We start from the raw sequence: 14711 nt of genomic DNA, 5'->3' as shown, positions 1-14711 counted from the left end.
GGTCCGCAGCCCCATAGCCGTTCCTGTGAAAATGGCATCAGCTGCTCCCTGTCCTACCCAAAAACTCCTCTTGGCTCATAAGGGGAGGATGGGAGAACCCTACTGGCCTCCTGCAGAAGCTCTGATTTGCCTGCTTTTCCCACCTCTTGGGAAAGATCAGCCAATCACAGCTATAGAGCGGTGCTAGAAATCATATGAAGGCCAGAGCTTCTTGCGTCATCACGAGACTGATTCCAGCAGGGGCCAAAATGCTGTTATGGGAGGTGCCAGTTCTGGATGTGTGCAGACTGTAACATCTCTTTGGATGGTGCAGCCTGCTTCTCAGGCTTGCATGGCAAAGAATCTGGCCATTTCCTCTCATTTAGTTTGACTTGCATTTTTCCTCCCATGAATTTTAATGAAAAAGTTGTAAGAATAGTTTATAGGAGAGAGCAATACATAAGTGAGTGTGTGTGTGTGTGTGAGAGAGAGAGACACGGAAGGTGGGTGAAGTGAACTAAACTTATTTGAGCTCTACTTGGCCTGTCCTTCACTACACCCACAGATTATGCCATCTACCTTGTGTTATTCTAATCCAGAGCTCTGCCCTACACTAAAAAATTGGCACGTCTGTGCAATGAGCCATTCATTCCCTTTGCAACCCACCCCCATGAATTTCTCCATTTCTCATTAAAAACTGGGAATAAGCCAGGTGGAAGTGGGTGCATCTCCAGCTGGGAATCCATCTCTTGCTCTGTTAGAGGGTGGCTTTTCCTGAGGTGTATCTTCTAGCAGCTGCTCCCCCAAACTCCCATTGATGTATTTTTTTATTTTAATTTCTTGTTTCTTGAGTCCATCTATTCTCTGTAGATGCATTTTGAGCAGCAAAATAAGGGGACATGCTACAATTCCTTACACTTGAGAGATGAAGTAATAACAGGTGGCAAGACCAGAGGCAACCGGAGCTAGGATTCTGGTTGCTATGGAAACATGTCAGCCCTCCAGAGGGATGAGATCTGTCAGCAGTAGGGGGGCAAAGAGAGCAAGAGAAGCACAGTGGCACTTACCCTATAGGTTCAGATTATATATCATCGAGTTCTCCAAGGGAAAACTTGAAATACACAGGATGGGTTATTGGCTGGCTTTGAACTGAACTGGCAGCCAAATGTTGGATGTAGATGTGAACGGTGGGGAGCAGGTACAGGAGGGGGAATCTGGGCCTAAGTCTGAGACAAAGAAGCTTGTAATATTTTCTAAGAAAAATCCGTTTTTTTTCTTCGTTGCAAAATATGGGCTTTCAGGATATGCTCCCCTAGGTATCCATTATGGAATATTTGGCCTCAAGTGGAAGCAAAGGTCCTGATTCAAAGCCCTTTGAATTCAATAGGAAGAGCTGTAGTGATTTTTGTGAGCTTTGGATCAAGCTGAAAGTAAGTAGGGCAATAGTGGGAACCCCCATGCTGTGAAGATTATTATTACCCTTGTTTATTATGGGAATGCTGGAAGGCCAACTGAGAATGGGCCCCCACTGTGCCAGGCACTGTACAAACACTGAGTGGTAGATGGTCCTTGCCCAGAAAAGCTTACAGTGTAAATAGACAAGACAGACACAGGGTGGGGAAGGGGTAGAACACACAGGCAGAGTGAACTCTGAGATGGCAGCAGATGGCGTGTTAGTTCCATTTACAAGTATTTGTTTATGTGGATGAGCAGCGGGTGAACCCCACTTTGGGGAAGCTAACCTGCTGGCTGCGCCCCTTCCGCCCGAGGGCCTGCCCCCGCACGCCGGAGACCCTACCCCCTGGTGACTGGAGGAGCCCCGTGGCATGCCCACCTCAGCCACGCTGGGCCCACCCCCCTGAGCGCCCGCCCAGTCCCAGCCATGCCGGGCTGAGTTGCCAGCCCCGCCGAGCTGGCCATGCTGGGCCGAGCCAGCCCCTGGACAGGATGGGTCCTGGCCCTGCCAAGCGCCGGGCCGAGCCGTCAGCCCCCCCCCCGAGCCGGCCACCCCGGGTCGAGCCACCCCTTACCCTCACACCGAGCTGGCCATGTTGGGCCAAGCCATCCACTGGACTGGACAGGCCGTAGCCCCACCAAGCACCAGGCCAAGCCACTGGCCTCTCCAGAGCTGCCGGCCCCAGCCACACTGGGCCGGGCCAAACTGCTGGTCTCCCCACACCCAGCCAGCCCCAGTGCACGGCCAAGCGAGCCGCTTCACTCCCCTGCCAGACCCTCTGGCCCACCGCTGGCTCACCGTGTTACCTCCTCACTCCCCTGCACCCCAAGGAGGAGGGACATGGTGAGCAGCGACAGGCAGGCAGCAGCAGACGGTGAGGCCTCGGGACAGGGCCACCGCAGCCCAGGTGGCGGGTCGGCAGCAGCTGTTCCAGGGTAGGCTTAGCCTTACCTTGGCTATTATACCCATTGTCTATGTTTATGTGGGGTGCGTTAACTTAGGAGAGGATAAGATAAATGGAAAGAAAAAGGATAGAAAGGGGGTGGATAGAGCAGGAGTAAAGAGGGTAAAAAAAAAATCCCTTTTTAATGGCATCCATCTAATTGTAAGCAATTTGCTGTATTCATTTAAAGTAGCAAACACCAAAAACCCCAACCTAAAACAAACGCCTCCGTCCTGATTCTCCATTACCTTGCAACTTGTGTGGCCATTGTGCAAAGTGCGTACAAAACGTTACTGAATGAGAATTCTCCACTCATTGCATGGTAGGATTTTACACACAATTTGCATTCAAGTTGCACAGATATAAAGGACTACAAGATGGTGCAAAGCAATGGAGAATTAGGCGTCTTCTTTGCAGTGTTGCCAACCCCACACATTTAAAAATCATGAGTCAGGCCCCAAAAATTGAGATTGGCATAAAATCTGTGAAATTTAAAAAGTAAATATGGAGTTCTTTTTATTTGCTTTCTGGTTCATGAGCCCCTGGGGTTCATGTTTTCAAGTACAGCTGAAACATTTCTAATTTTGAAATGCATAACAGGGACAAAAATTCTCTGTAACGATGAGGACTAGAAGCTTTTTTTTTTTTTTAAATAAAAGCTCAGATATTCATATGACTCCAGGAGTCACAGAGTTTAAGTGCAGAAGGGATCTCTAGATCATGTAGTCTGGATCATGTAGTCTGACTTTCTGTATATCACGGGCCTCCAACACCACCCAGCACCCACACACTAAACCCAACAATGGACATGAGACAAAAGTAAATGAAACCCACAGCAGACTAGGCTGTTATGTGCTACAATGAGAGAATAGGCAGGACCGAGGTGCACCAGTGCTAGAGGCCCCCGTAATGACAGGGAAATGATTAAATGAGATATACCCAGATTATCCCAGCAAGTGACCTGCACCCACATGCAGCAGAGAAAGGGGAAACTCTCCAAGGTCACTGACAGTCCGACCTGGGGGAAATTCCCTCCCAATGCCACATATGGCATTCAGTTAGACCCTGAGCATAGAACCAGCCAGCCAAGTACCTGAGAGAGAATACTTAGTGCCATCTCAGACCTCTGGCCCATCCCCTCGGTGGCCCATCTCCAGCCATGGCAATCCATGATGCTTCACAGAAAGGAGATAAAAACACCTCCCAGCATACACTGGGGGGGGGGGGGAATCCCTTCCTGACCTCTGTCAGTGGACAGTTGAAATCCTGAAGCATGAGCTTTAGGAAAATAAGACGTAAACTGGCAGTGAGCCCCCGGCTACTGAGTCCTGCCCCCTACCATCACAAGCAACCCCATAATTCAATTGCACTCATACATTTGTCCAATTCTCTCTTAAAACTAACCAAGTTGATTGCCCCCATGAGCTCAGGCTTTAAGAAAAACACGAACCTGTTTAGCCAAACCCAGCGTTTTAAAAAATGTGTTTTGAACTGGAGCCCTGTGGAATTTGAAGGTTAATTTGCCAGGATTTCTGAGATCCTTTTCTTTTGGTTTTAAACCACATGTGTTCGGTGGAGCCTAGGTCTTTTCCGCACAAAAACTCAGTGGTTTGATGAAAGGTGTTCTTTTAATCTGATTTAGTTAAACTGATGCAAACCCTTATGTGGAAACCCTTAAACCATTTTTAAAATGTCTTGTATTGATTTAGTTAAGTAGGTATAAATCTGTATGTAGACAAAGCCTCTGTTGAAAACACCATCACATTTAATTGAAATGACAAACTGCACCTGATTTAGATACAGACCCGTGAATATGACCTGAACAAACCTGTTCAGTCAACAGTTCATGAAACATTTGGGAATCCTGGTGTGAGTTTGGTGTTTTGTGGATTTACAATTTTTTTCTGTTTTGTTTCTCTTCCCTGGTTGCTGTACAAAAGAAAAATGACAGGGAATACTGGCTAAGGCTCTGATTTTGCCTGTGGGTCCATTAGCAGAGGTACCCCATTTATTTGGGATTCTGTATGGACACAGTGATTGCTAGCAGATTCCAGTGCAGGATCAGGGTCTAACTGATTATATGAGGAAAAGGTGACATTTACTGTATGGAAAGTGCTGCGAAAGGCACAAAGTACACAAGCTAAGGAAAGAGAGAATGCTTTTCCCCCTCTAATTTCTTTCTGTTATAGAAATCCTAAGAGTTATTTATAAAAATCAAATAAGTGTAGGTAAAAAATTTTAGAGTAAAAAATAGAATGTTTAAGCTGACAGTGTTTCTTTAAAAGAAAAAAAAAAAGTAAAACACTTTGGATTGCTCAGTATCAACACAACCTCTCCACCTGTTAAGGGAGAGCAGGACATTGCACACCAGCCATGCCCATTTGAACAGGATGTTCAGAAGAGCCTCAGAGCTCTGTGCCTTGGTATGTAATGTACTTAAAATGAAAATGTTTTGTACAATTCGCTTGTCACCCTAACTGAAAATATTTGGGGAAGGCTATTGTCACCAAAGTCATCAAATTAACATGACAGAGAAGAGGAGAAGGGAGAAATGTGTGTGCTCTTTAAGTAAAAATGATTTCTAACCTGCCTGCAGCCCAAAAAGGACCAGACGGGGCTATCATTCCCAACAACTACTGTGACTTCTGCCTTGGAGGCTCCAGTATGAACAAAAAAAGTGGCTGTCCAGAGGAGCTTGTGTCATGCTCAGACTGTGGACGCTCGGGTAGGTGACTCCTCCTTGCAACTTTCTAAGATGAACAATTTAGCGTGATTCCCTTTTTGCTCTTTCTGATGTTTTGGGGTAGTTTGCTTATTGTTTGTGGGGAAGGATGGTTGTCAAAGTTTCTGTTCTGCTAATGGGCTAACAAGACAATTATGATATAATCTATGTATCTATCTATATAATGCTATATTGTATTTATTGGCTGCCATGAACATAAGTACTCATACTTGTTCTTATTTAAATGGAGAGAGAAAATCCTATGACAATGTTAAAGGATGGGCTCTGTCTTCAAATCCCATAATTACAAATGTAAATTACTTTCAAGATTTATGAAAGTTGCATGATGAGCATTTCCATTGATTACACATTTCATGCATTTCTTCATCCAAAAAAGAAAGAGGGGGGAAATTACAGGGTAGGAATGGCAGTAGCTGTCAAGAATTATTCTCTTACAAGATGACTATCATTAATTCTGTTTAAAGAGTTTTTATTTATCTGTTTTCTTCCTGTGTCTCTTTTTAAATTTAGGAAGTTGCATCTTTCCCCATCCTGAGCTGTCTTTATTTCTGGGTTGTTGGTTGTTTTTTCTTTTTTGTTTTTGTCCCAGCTGAGCTGTTATTTTTGGCTATGGAAGGGAATGGGGTCTCTAACAACAGCATATTCCATCTCCAATTCAAATTTCCCAATTGTTGTGATTTTTTGGAAAGGGGGGAGAAAGGCCATGGATTATAAATCTGAAAACAAAAAAAAACTTTTAAATTTGAAACCTTTAGAATTGCTGCTACTTCTGCTCTTTATTCACTGGAAAGTGTGTGTTGTATAATTGCTGATATATAATGCAGAGTGTTCTGGGACTGAAATAACAGTCTGCTCATGCTCCCATTGAAATTAATATCAAAATTCCTATCAAATTCAAAGGGAGCAGGACTGGGCCCTAGATGGCAAATGTCCTCTACAGTTGTTCTGACCTTTGAAGATATCCTGAGTTGAAAACAATTACTTATCGCTGGACCAGTGGCAACCCTTGGTCTTCTAAGGGGCTTTGCTACAAGTGCTCTGCAGACACTAACATAAGTCTTTTTGTGTTTGCTTCATAATAAAGGAGAAGAAGCTTACACTGTCTACACTGCCATACTCCCGTTTTCCCCCTTTACCTTGGGTGTTATTTCCTAGCCTCACTCATTTCAGTGTTACCCCAATCTTGCACAATGACAGGGATCCAAATGTTCTGTCACATAGCTATTTGTTACTGTAATTTCATATTTAACTTCAGAACATGACTGAGATACACTAGTTTGTTGGTGTCCTTGTTGTATTGCAAAGTAGATTATCAGGCCCCATGTAGCTGTTGTATCCTATCTGTGGACAAGCCCCCCAGAACAATTCCATTAAGCACTTTTAACAAATTCTCATCCACCTGAGTCATTTACAAGGATTCTCCATCTGTGTGATAGATGTATGATGAGAATGCCTAAAGTGCAACTATACATAGATTTTTTTAAGCTATAATATTAATGACTGGTGGCTGCCGTCTTTACTTTTCTTGGTGATGAAAGACAAACGGAGGAGAGGCCATGTGCATTCTTTTGTTTCCTCCCAGTATTCAGTCAGTCAAATCACATCCCTATGAAGTGATTATTTTACTTACCGATTCTTTTATTATATTCATTTCCTTTTGGGGTACAGGATTTGATTCTAAATCTGTTTCTTAGGAAATACAGTATAATTGCAACAGAGCTGCTTCCTTCAGCTTAAGGGACCAAGCAATTGGTGTATCATCATGTTAGTTAGTGCTTCTGAATAGCACCACAAACCTCCCGGCCCTACCAAACATGAGGCTTTCATTTTCCTAGGGCTCAAGGGCCATATTTTCTCCTGCATTTCTTGAAGTGGGATTCTGACATCTGTACTGCAAATTACATATCACATTTGATTCAGAAAAAAGTTCAGTTTTACAGATTTCAGTATTTAACTTCTCTTTTTAAAGCTTTCTTGTTGTTGTTTGTTGCTCCTGATGTCTATGCTGAGGATTTCTTACCCTATATGGAAAAAATGGACTGAAAGACTTCCTAAACTTTCAAGTGTCCCCCAAAGCAGATCATTCTTTATTCTGGCATTTTTAGTGGCTAGATGGTGTAGATTCATTTTTGTTTTTCACAAGAGACTCCACAGAATTTCTAACATGGAATATATTAATTTAATGAATATTTAGTCTTTAAAATGTTTTTCACTTTGTCTTCAAAGGAGCTACTTTAGGGCAGGGACAGGAAGAGATAGGGATGAGAATTTTTTAAAAACCTATCCCATTGCAATACTGATGAAATACCTAGTAAGTTGTTATTCTACAGCAGTAAATTCATGACAGTTGATGCCAATCTGAAGGACAATCATTGTGCTTAAATCTAACAGCTTCTAATTATTTATGTGGTCTAAAAATCTTTTAAAACTGATCAAAGTAATCAAGAGAGAATAGTTTTAATGTCTCTTGAAGAGAGGAAAACAACATTAACCCTTTCGCTGCCATACCTACAGGCATCTGTGTTATTGTAGGTTTTTAGAAAAAACAACCCCTTTTTACCTTTTCTTACTGCTATTCTACTGTCCTATGTTGTTGTTGATTTGTGGACACACACACCTACCAGGTTGATAGTCTGCATTGTTTGATAATTATGATGATTTAAAAAATAATGATGATGCCTGTTGCTTAACCCATGTGCTGATATATTCATCATACATGTCAGCTCATTTGGGAAGAGAAGGCAGGAAGGAGGAAGCAGCGCCAGCACGCACTACGGAGGACTTGTTCGGTTCCACATCGGAAAGCGACACCTCGACCTTTCACGGCTTTGATGAGGATGATGCGGAAGAGCCTCTCTTGAGCCGAGGAGGCGGCCATGGTAGCAGCTCTCCCTCCACAAATAAAAAGGGTGGCTGCTAAAATAACTAAACAGACACAGAAACTCTTTGAGCGATTTTCTATCCTTTTTACTACTATGATTATTATTACTACTTTTTTTTTTCAATTTTAGATTCCTTTTTTCCCCTTTGGGTGTGTACACTGAAAGCACAAACTTATAAAACCTAGACAACTACTTCAAAGAGACAGAAAGTTTTGATTCACTTTTTATTTTTCATTTTAATTTGTTTCCTTTCTCCTCCCCCCTCTTTCTCTCTGGAAACCTGAAATGTGGATTTAGTATTTTTTTTAATAATGAGCAGAGTTGATTTTCTCATCTTTTAATATATATCAGCAAACCACAAAAATACAAATGGGTTGGAGAGCAGAAACCCAACCCAAATAATTTTTTTTAATTATTATTATTATTATTATTTATATATTCTATATATTATTAGAAAAAAGACTTTTTAAATAAAAAATTACAAAAAACAAAAAAGCAATGGACGTCTACTTGATACTAGAACTGTTTCTAGAAAAACCACTGTGGGGTGGATTGTTTGAGATGACAATGAAGCCCTTGGTTTGATGACTTCTGCAATGTGAGATTTTGCACTTACTGTAGCGCGTGGAATTTGTGACTCCCCCTCGCGTACTCCTGTACCGCTCACCTTTAGCAGCTTGAAAATGCAAGCAGTTCTGAAGACCATGACACTGAGGAACACATTTCCATTATTCCTCTGGACACCTCTGCACTCGTAAGAGATCTCCTCCTCCCCGCCCCCACCTTTTCATCTCCTCCTCACTCCGTGCGGCTTTTTTTCTTTTTTTTTTTTTCTCTTCTTCACCTTTCACCTCATGGAGAGCAATTTCCAAGCACAGGGATGGAATATAAATGGCAAGTCACAGGCTCTGCAAAGACAAAACAGCTGGAGGAATGAATCATGGAAGAAATTAAAAGGAAAAATACCTCACCTAAATTTTTCTTTCTTTTTTTTTTAAAAAATTCACACACACATTTTGTTGCCCAGATTTTTCTCTGTCTGTAGTGTCTTGTGAGGCACTTTGTGTTGTTTTTCAATAGCTTCTCTTGAAATAAACCAAAGCAATACTCACTAAAGTCCTGAGGGCAATGGAGAAGAGAGTGATTCCCTCCCAACGGCTGTCCCAGGACCGAGGAGCCATTTGGCAGATTTCAAAGGTATGTCCCAACAGAAATGTTTTTCAGCCACTGTGAACCCTCTGTGCTATGGATTTTCAACAAACTATTTACTGTTTTATTATAGCAGTAAGTCCTTTAAAGTAAACTGTGTGATTGTGTTATGTACAGCAGGCCAGGCCCTGTTCCCTATTAATTCAATGGGAGTTTTGTCCGAGCAAGCTTTGGCTCAATACGTATAACCAGGAATAAAGCATACCCAGACATTAAGTGTGTAGGTTCCACCCTGCAGTCCTAATGCAAGCAATGCTCTTATTGTAAGGACTGCAGGATTAGGGGTAAGGATATATTTTTGGCATTTTATAGTGCCAACATAAACCGTAAAGGTGAGATCCTGACCCCACTGAAGTCAATGACAGCATTTCCATTGTCTTCAGTGGAGCCAGAGTTTCACCCCAAGAAGGAAGCTTGAGTGGTGTATTCATGTTACCAGAACTCATGATAGAAACACATCCATGCACTGTAGACTTTGGGTGTACATTCTTCTAGTTCTTGAGTAAATCATGTCCAAAAAGGGCTGGTTATTTCCATTACTCTCTTTCTTTTGCTGGGGCAGCATAGCACAGTTTGTAACAGGTATTTCATGGCTCCTTCAGTCTTTTTGCCACAATCTAGTGTTAAAATAAACTCTAATCCTTATTTTATTATTAGACATCTGGGTGTGATGCTTCTGTGCATCTTTATAGTTGACATCAGAAATGAAATAACTAATGGCCAGAATCTGCCATCAGATATGCAGATGTAAATCCGGAGTGATGCCATTGACTTCTGGATTCCATTAAGAATCTGCCCTTTTTGTAGAAAATAATGCTGCATAAAATTCCAAAATAAATCTGTATTTTTATATATAGTATATATTAATGCATGTGTGACCCAAAGAAAGTCTCCTTTAAGGCATCCCCATGTTAGTAATCTTTTCCTATTGTTATTCTACTGGGCTATGTTCCCACTGCTGTGTCAAGTCATATTATAATCGATCAAATGTCAGATCAATGGTATTTTGACTTAACCATGTCAATGAAACATGAACTTTAACATTCACTCTTTCCACAATCATTATTTTGTTTGAACAAATACATGGAATAGATTTCTAATATTTTGTTTCTACAGTCTGCAGTTTGTGAAGCTCTTCTGTGTTTATTAAAAGCTTAAATTCTATCTTGCTTCTGATGGCGAGCCGCAAGAACAGAGCTGTCTGATTATCTCAAATCCCTGAAAGAATAATAGCCTTGTAGTCATTGTTTTGCTTATCTATCTGTTATTTTATTCATATATATATATAAGAATCAGACATTATAATGTGAAGACTGAAGGAATGGAAGTCAGGGTGGAGGATAGCATGGAATGGAGTCCACAGTTGAATAGACACATAGGCCACATTATTTTCTTACTGACCCTAATGTGAATCCAGAGTAATACCAATAAAGTCAGTGGAGTTCCTTTGGATTTGTGTCAATGTAGCTGAGAGCAGAATCTGGTCCAGTAGTTCTGAAGACTTAAAAGGATGCTATGAACTTGAAATCTAATATATTTCAAAAAATGAGTTTAAAGTACTTTTTCGCACTACACTTGCCCTTCTCCCTGTCCACTCCAGCTAATGTTTATGGATTTTCAGTCACATTTGTAACTTTGTATTTAAAACATGTTTTTCTCTCTCCTGTTGCGGTGTTAAAGGCCACACAAGCAACAGAGGACACTGCCTATACAAAGGAAGCAGTAGGACTGATTATTCACAAAGTGCTGTCAAATGCACAAAGTAAACAAACTAAAAAAAAATAGAGAAGAAAATGTTATTTCTTATCTCCTTCTGTTACAGTTATCATACTATAGGGCAATGGTGCCAAACTTTTCTTGTTGCACCCCCCCCTCCCCCCATTACTGCACAGCCAAGGCTTCCTCAGTAGAGGAACCTAGGTTGAACGTGGAGCAGGGGCAGAGCTGGGAATGGCAGAGGAGCTGGGGCTAGAGGCTGAGCTGGCCTGGGGGCGGAGCAGGGGGGAGGAGCAGCTGGGGCTGGATCTGGGCTGGGGGTGGAGCAGGGGGCAGAGTGGAGTTACGGCTGAGGTCAGAGCTAGTTGTGTGGCTGGATGGCACCCCCTCCCCATCCTACTGTGAGAGCTGAGCCTGGCCCTGCCACGTGCCCCCCTGAACATTCCTCTGTGCCCCCTGAGGCAGTTTGGGGACCACTGCCATAGTGGCTATTTTGAATTATACTAGCCTCAAAAAAATTTCAGACAGAATTGTAATTTTTTTTAAAATTTGACTGTGTTCCTTTAAATAAATAGAGATCCCCAAAAAGGGTAGAGTATATTTTGAAGGAGAAAAGATTCATGGGAGTCATGTGGAAGATGGGTTAACAAGGGAAAAGGAAATGCTGGAACTTTGTCCTTTTTCGTTCGTTTGTCTGGGTTTTAGTGTCTAAGTGTAAATTGTTCAGGGTAGAGATTTTGTCTTTGTCTGTGTGAGCAGGGCCTAGCACATTACAGGCCCTTCTGGAATACAAATGATAATCAAATATTAATAATGCATTAAATAATGGCTTACTTTCATGAATAAAGTTCTGATGACCATATATGTCAATTTGTGCCCATAGCCACTAGGTGCCAACCTTAATGGCAACGGAGCAGGGGCAAGGCTCTCAGTAAGAGTGCACTTGCATAAAAATATGCCAGCTAACATTTATTTTCAGTAGTGTACAAAATCCCCATTAGCTACATTTTGTGTGTGTGTGTGTTTACACCCACTCCTTGGGTTGATCTGGCCCTGACAGACGAAGGAAGAAAGGATAAATGTATTGTGGAGGAGAGCACTGTAGTCCATGGGACTTCTTCAGATGTGCTCACTATGGTAAGATAACAAAGGCGAGGAGAGAGCTGCAGCTCAGGGTTTAATAGGACAGGCTGAGCAGTGTGGGAGTGTAGTGTAGGAGTGGAGCATGAAGGAGAAGCTGGAGTTGAAGGCTGTGGTCATGGAGTCAATATGCAGAGTGCAGGGCAGACAAGGAAGGGAGGAGAGAGTTGAGAGCAGTAGAGGAATCTGAGAGATCGCTGGAGATTGAATGTCACAGACAGTGATGCTGAACAAAAGGTGTGATAACAGACAGGAAACGAAAATGTAGTGGTGGGAGAGGAAACAGTGCCTTGTGAAAACAAGGCTGGGAGAGTGACCATAATTGCGACTATGGAAGTGATCATTGGAATAGAAGTTAAATACACCCAGGAGTGTTGAATGGCATTGAGGCATGGGATTGAGAATAGGGGAAGAGAGTTGGCCATAGAGGTCAGAGATGAAAGCATAAGCAAGTCCACAGGGGTGCTAATTGATACTCTTGTAGGAGTGGGGAGAGGAGAGTCGGATCACATTCAGTTTTGAAGGTAGAGAATATGTGAGAGGAGCTGTGATTAGCTAGAGGAAAAAGGAGGTCCCTGACACCACCAGCACCGTGGACTTCTCAGTAGGCGTGGGGGAGTTGCACAGTCCTAGTCATGTATCCCAAGAAAAACAAGCCACTGACCAAGCCAAGAAGGCATAAAGAGAGTTTCTGGACTTGAATTCCAGGTCATAAATTGGGGGTGGGGGAGGAAATAATTTCTTCAGCCCCAAGGGAAATGTTGCACTCTACAACCTCAGGGTATGTCTACACAACATTTTGGAGCGAACTCCCCAGCCTAGGTCAACAGACTTGGGCTAGCAGGGCTCTAAAAGTAGCTGTATAGACCGTGCTTTGAAGTTGCGGCTCAGGCTGGAGCTCAGGCTCCATTGTTTCTCAGGTTTTATGTTCAGGCTTTTGTATGTTCCCTTAATAATGTGGGGCACCTTCCCAAGCACCTCCCAACTCCTGCATACCAAAGGGCCTCAGAACACTTGCAGGAAGAGCCACAGCTTCTTGATCCAACCCCTGCAAGCAGGTGGGGAATTAACATGGGCCTAGCTGATATAATGGCTACGAGATAAATATGTAGCATGAGCTTTATTTGGGCAAGTGGCAAAGAAGGGATGGAAATGAAATTAGCTCATATTTTCCTCCCTCTCCCTTCCTTAATGATTTTATGACTTGTATTTTTATTCTTTGTATATCTAATGCAGTTCAGAATGAAGCAACGAAGGTAGGATTATTTACAACAAACTAAATATAACAAACTAAAAACTAATGAAACAAATGAGCAGCTCACATTAACTAGTGTCTCCTGTGTTCTGCTGCCACAGAAATCAGAGTTTCACCATTAGCTTCAATAGGATCAGCAGTCAGCTTTCTGGGTTAGTTTCTGCTACTGCAGTCAAATCGTACTGTAAATACACTAGTTAATGTGAGATGCTCATTTGTTTCTGGATGCGGTATTTAGTTTGTCGTAAGTAACCCCCTCCATGTAGTTTCGTCTTTAAGCTTTTACATTAGTTTCTCATTTTGAGTTCAAATTTGCCATTTTACAGCTCTCTACTTTGGTTCTTGGTTGGAGACAGAGGCTCAGATTGCTGCCTGCTGATGCGTGGAACACATCAGAGCTGCATCCAGACAGTGGCTGAGCCCTGCCGGTTCTGGGACACCATCTGTTATGAATACATTCTCCCCCTGCTGTTGTCCCATAATTTGTTGAATTGTTTTCATGACCATTAGAGATGGTCTCTAAACACAATCTCTGATCTAAACACCCCAAACTCTGAGTGTTCAAAATGTGGATCCTGATCCAAATTATTTGGCCTAGGCTCATTGCTAATGGCAATCAATTTTGCTTAGCCTACTCCTCAGGCAAATGTCTTATTGACTCAGCCGGGAATTTTGCTTAAATAAGATCTGCCCAGTATGTGTTTTACTGTAACATAAATTGATGCTTTCAATAAGCCCTATTTCTCCTTTTTTTTGTATTTATTTGTAGGCTGTAATTATTCATGTGTGTGTAAAATATATATTTCATAGGGAAAAAACTTTTGAAATGTTTTAGAGTTCAAACAACCGAGTTGGCACTATTATTCATATCCCTCTACCTATCTTTAGTATCATGAAAAAGAAGAGAAATTATAATATAATTTTGAAACTTCAGGTTTCATGATTTTAAGGCCTGATATCTCATAATTTACTGGAACTAGAAATGAGTGGTGTGTCCAGAAGGAAAGGGGAACTCCCCTGTCTCCCAGCATCTCTTTCTGTCACCAATAGTTGCTGCGGTTTTGACTCTTAAGTTCATCACGGCTCCATGACTGAATACTTCCTGTCCTGGAACCTCTGACCATTGCAGTTTTGGGGGTGAGGGGGATGAGTGGATTTCACATTTTGGGGAAAGAAATATTTTAGACTATGTTAGTGGCCATTTGACACTGCTCAGAGGTTTGGAATATAGGAGTTAGTCTCAGGGGAGATGAACTAGTGGGTGAAGTGCAGGTGTGATATTCAGTTTTTCACTTGTTCCAGAATTATCACATGGCTGTCACCACCACATCCGTGTGTGAGTTCTAAAATTTGGTTGGCATCACATAACTCCTCAGGGTAGGGAACAT

At 42.2% G+C, this 14711-nt stretch overlaps 1 protein-coding gene across 7 annotated transcripts in view; it reads left to right on the top strand.

Annotated features, from left to right (window-relative positions):
• Nucleotides 1–14711, top strand: part of DPF3 (double PHD fingers 3) — a 221720-nt gene that overhangs the window by 158679 nt on the left and 48330 nt on the right. For 4 of the 7 annotated variants that reach the window (XR_012159439.1, XR_012159440.1, XR_012159438.1 and 1 more), the window contains exons 8-9: nt 4975–5103; nt 7845–9200. Coding sequence is in view for 1 of the 7 variants with exons in the window: in XM_073348533.1 (XP_073204634.1) it covers nt 4975–5103 (129 nt within the window). In the remaining 6 variants the exon portion in view is untranslated. The remainder of the gene's footprint in view (nt 1–4974; nt 5104–7844; nt 9201–14711) is intronic. The other 3 variants (XR_012159436.1, XR_012159434.1, XM_073348533.1) reach the window with 1 other exon arrangement.

The sequence above is a fragment of the Lepidochelys kempii genome, chromosome 6, assembly GCF_965140265.1.
Source record: "Lepidochelys kempii isolate rLepKem1 chromosome 6, rLepKem1.hap2, whole genome shotgun sequence".
NCBI lineage: Eukaryota > Metazoa > Chordata > Testudines > Cheloniidae > Lepidochelys > Lepidochelys kempii.
This window is presented reverse-complemented; position numbering and strand designations above follow the sequence as displayed.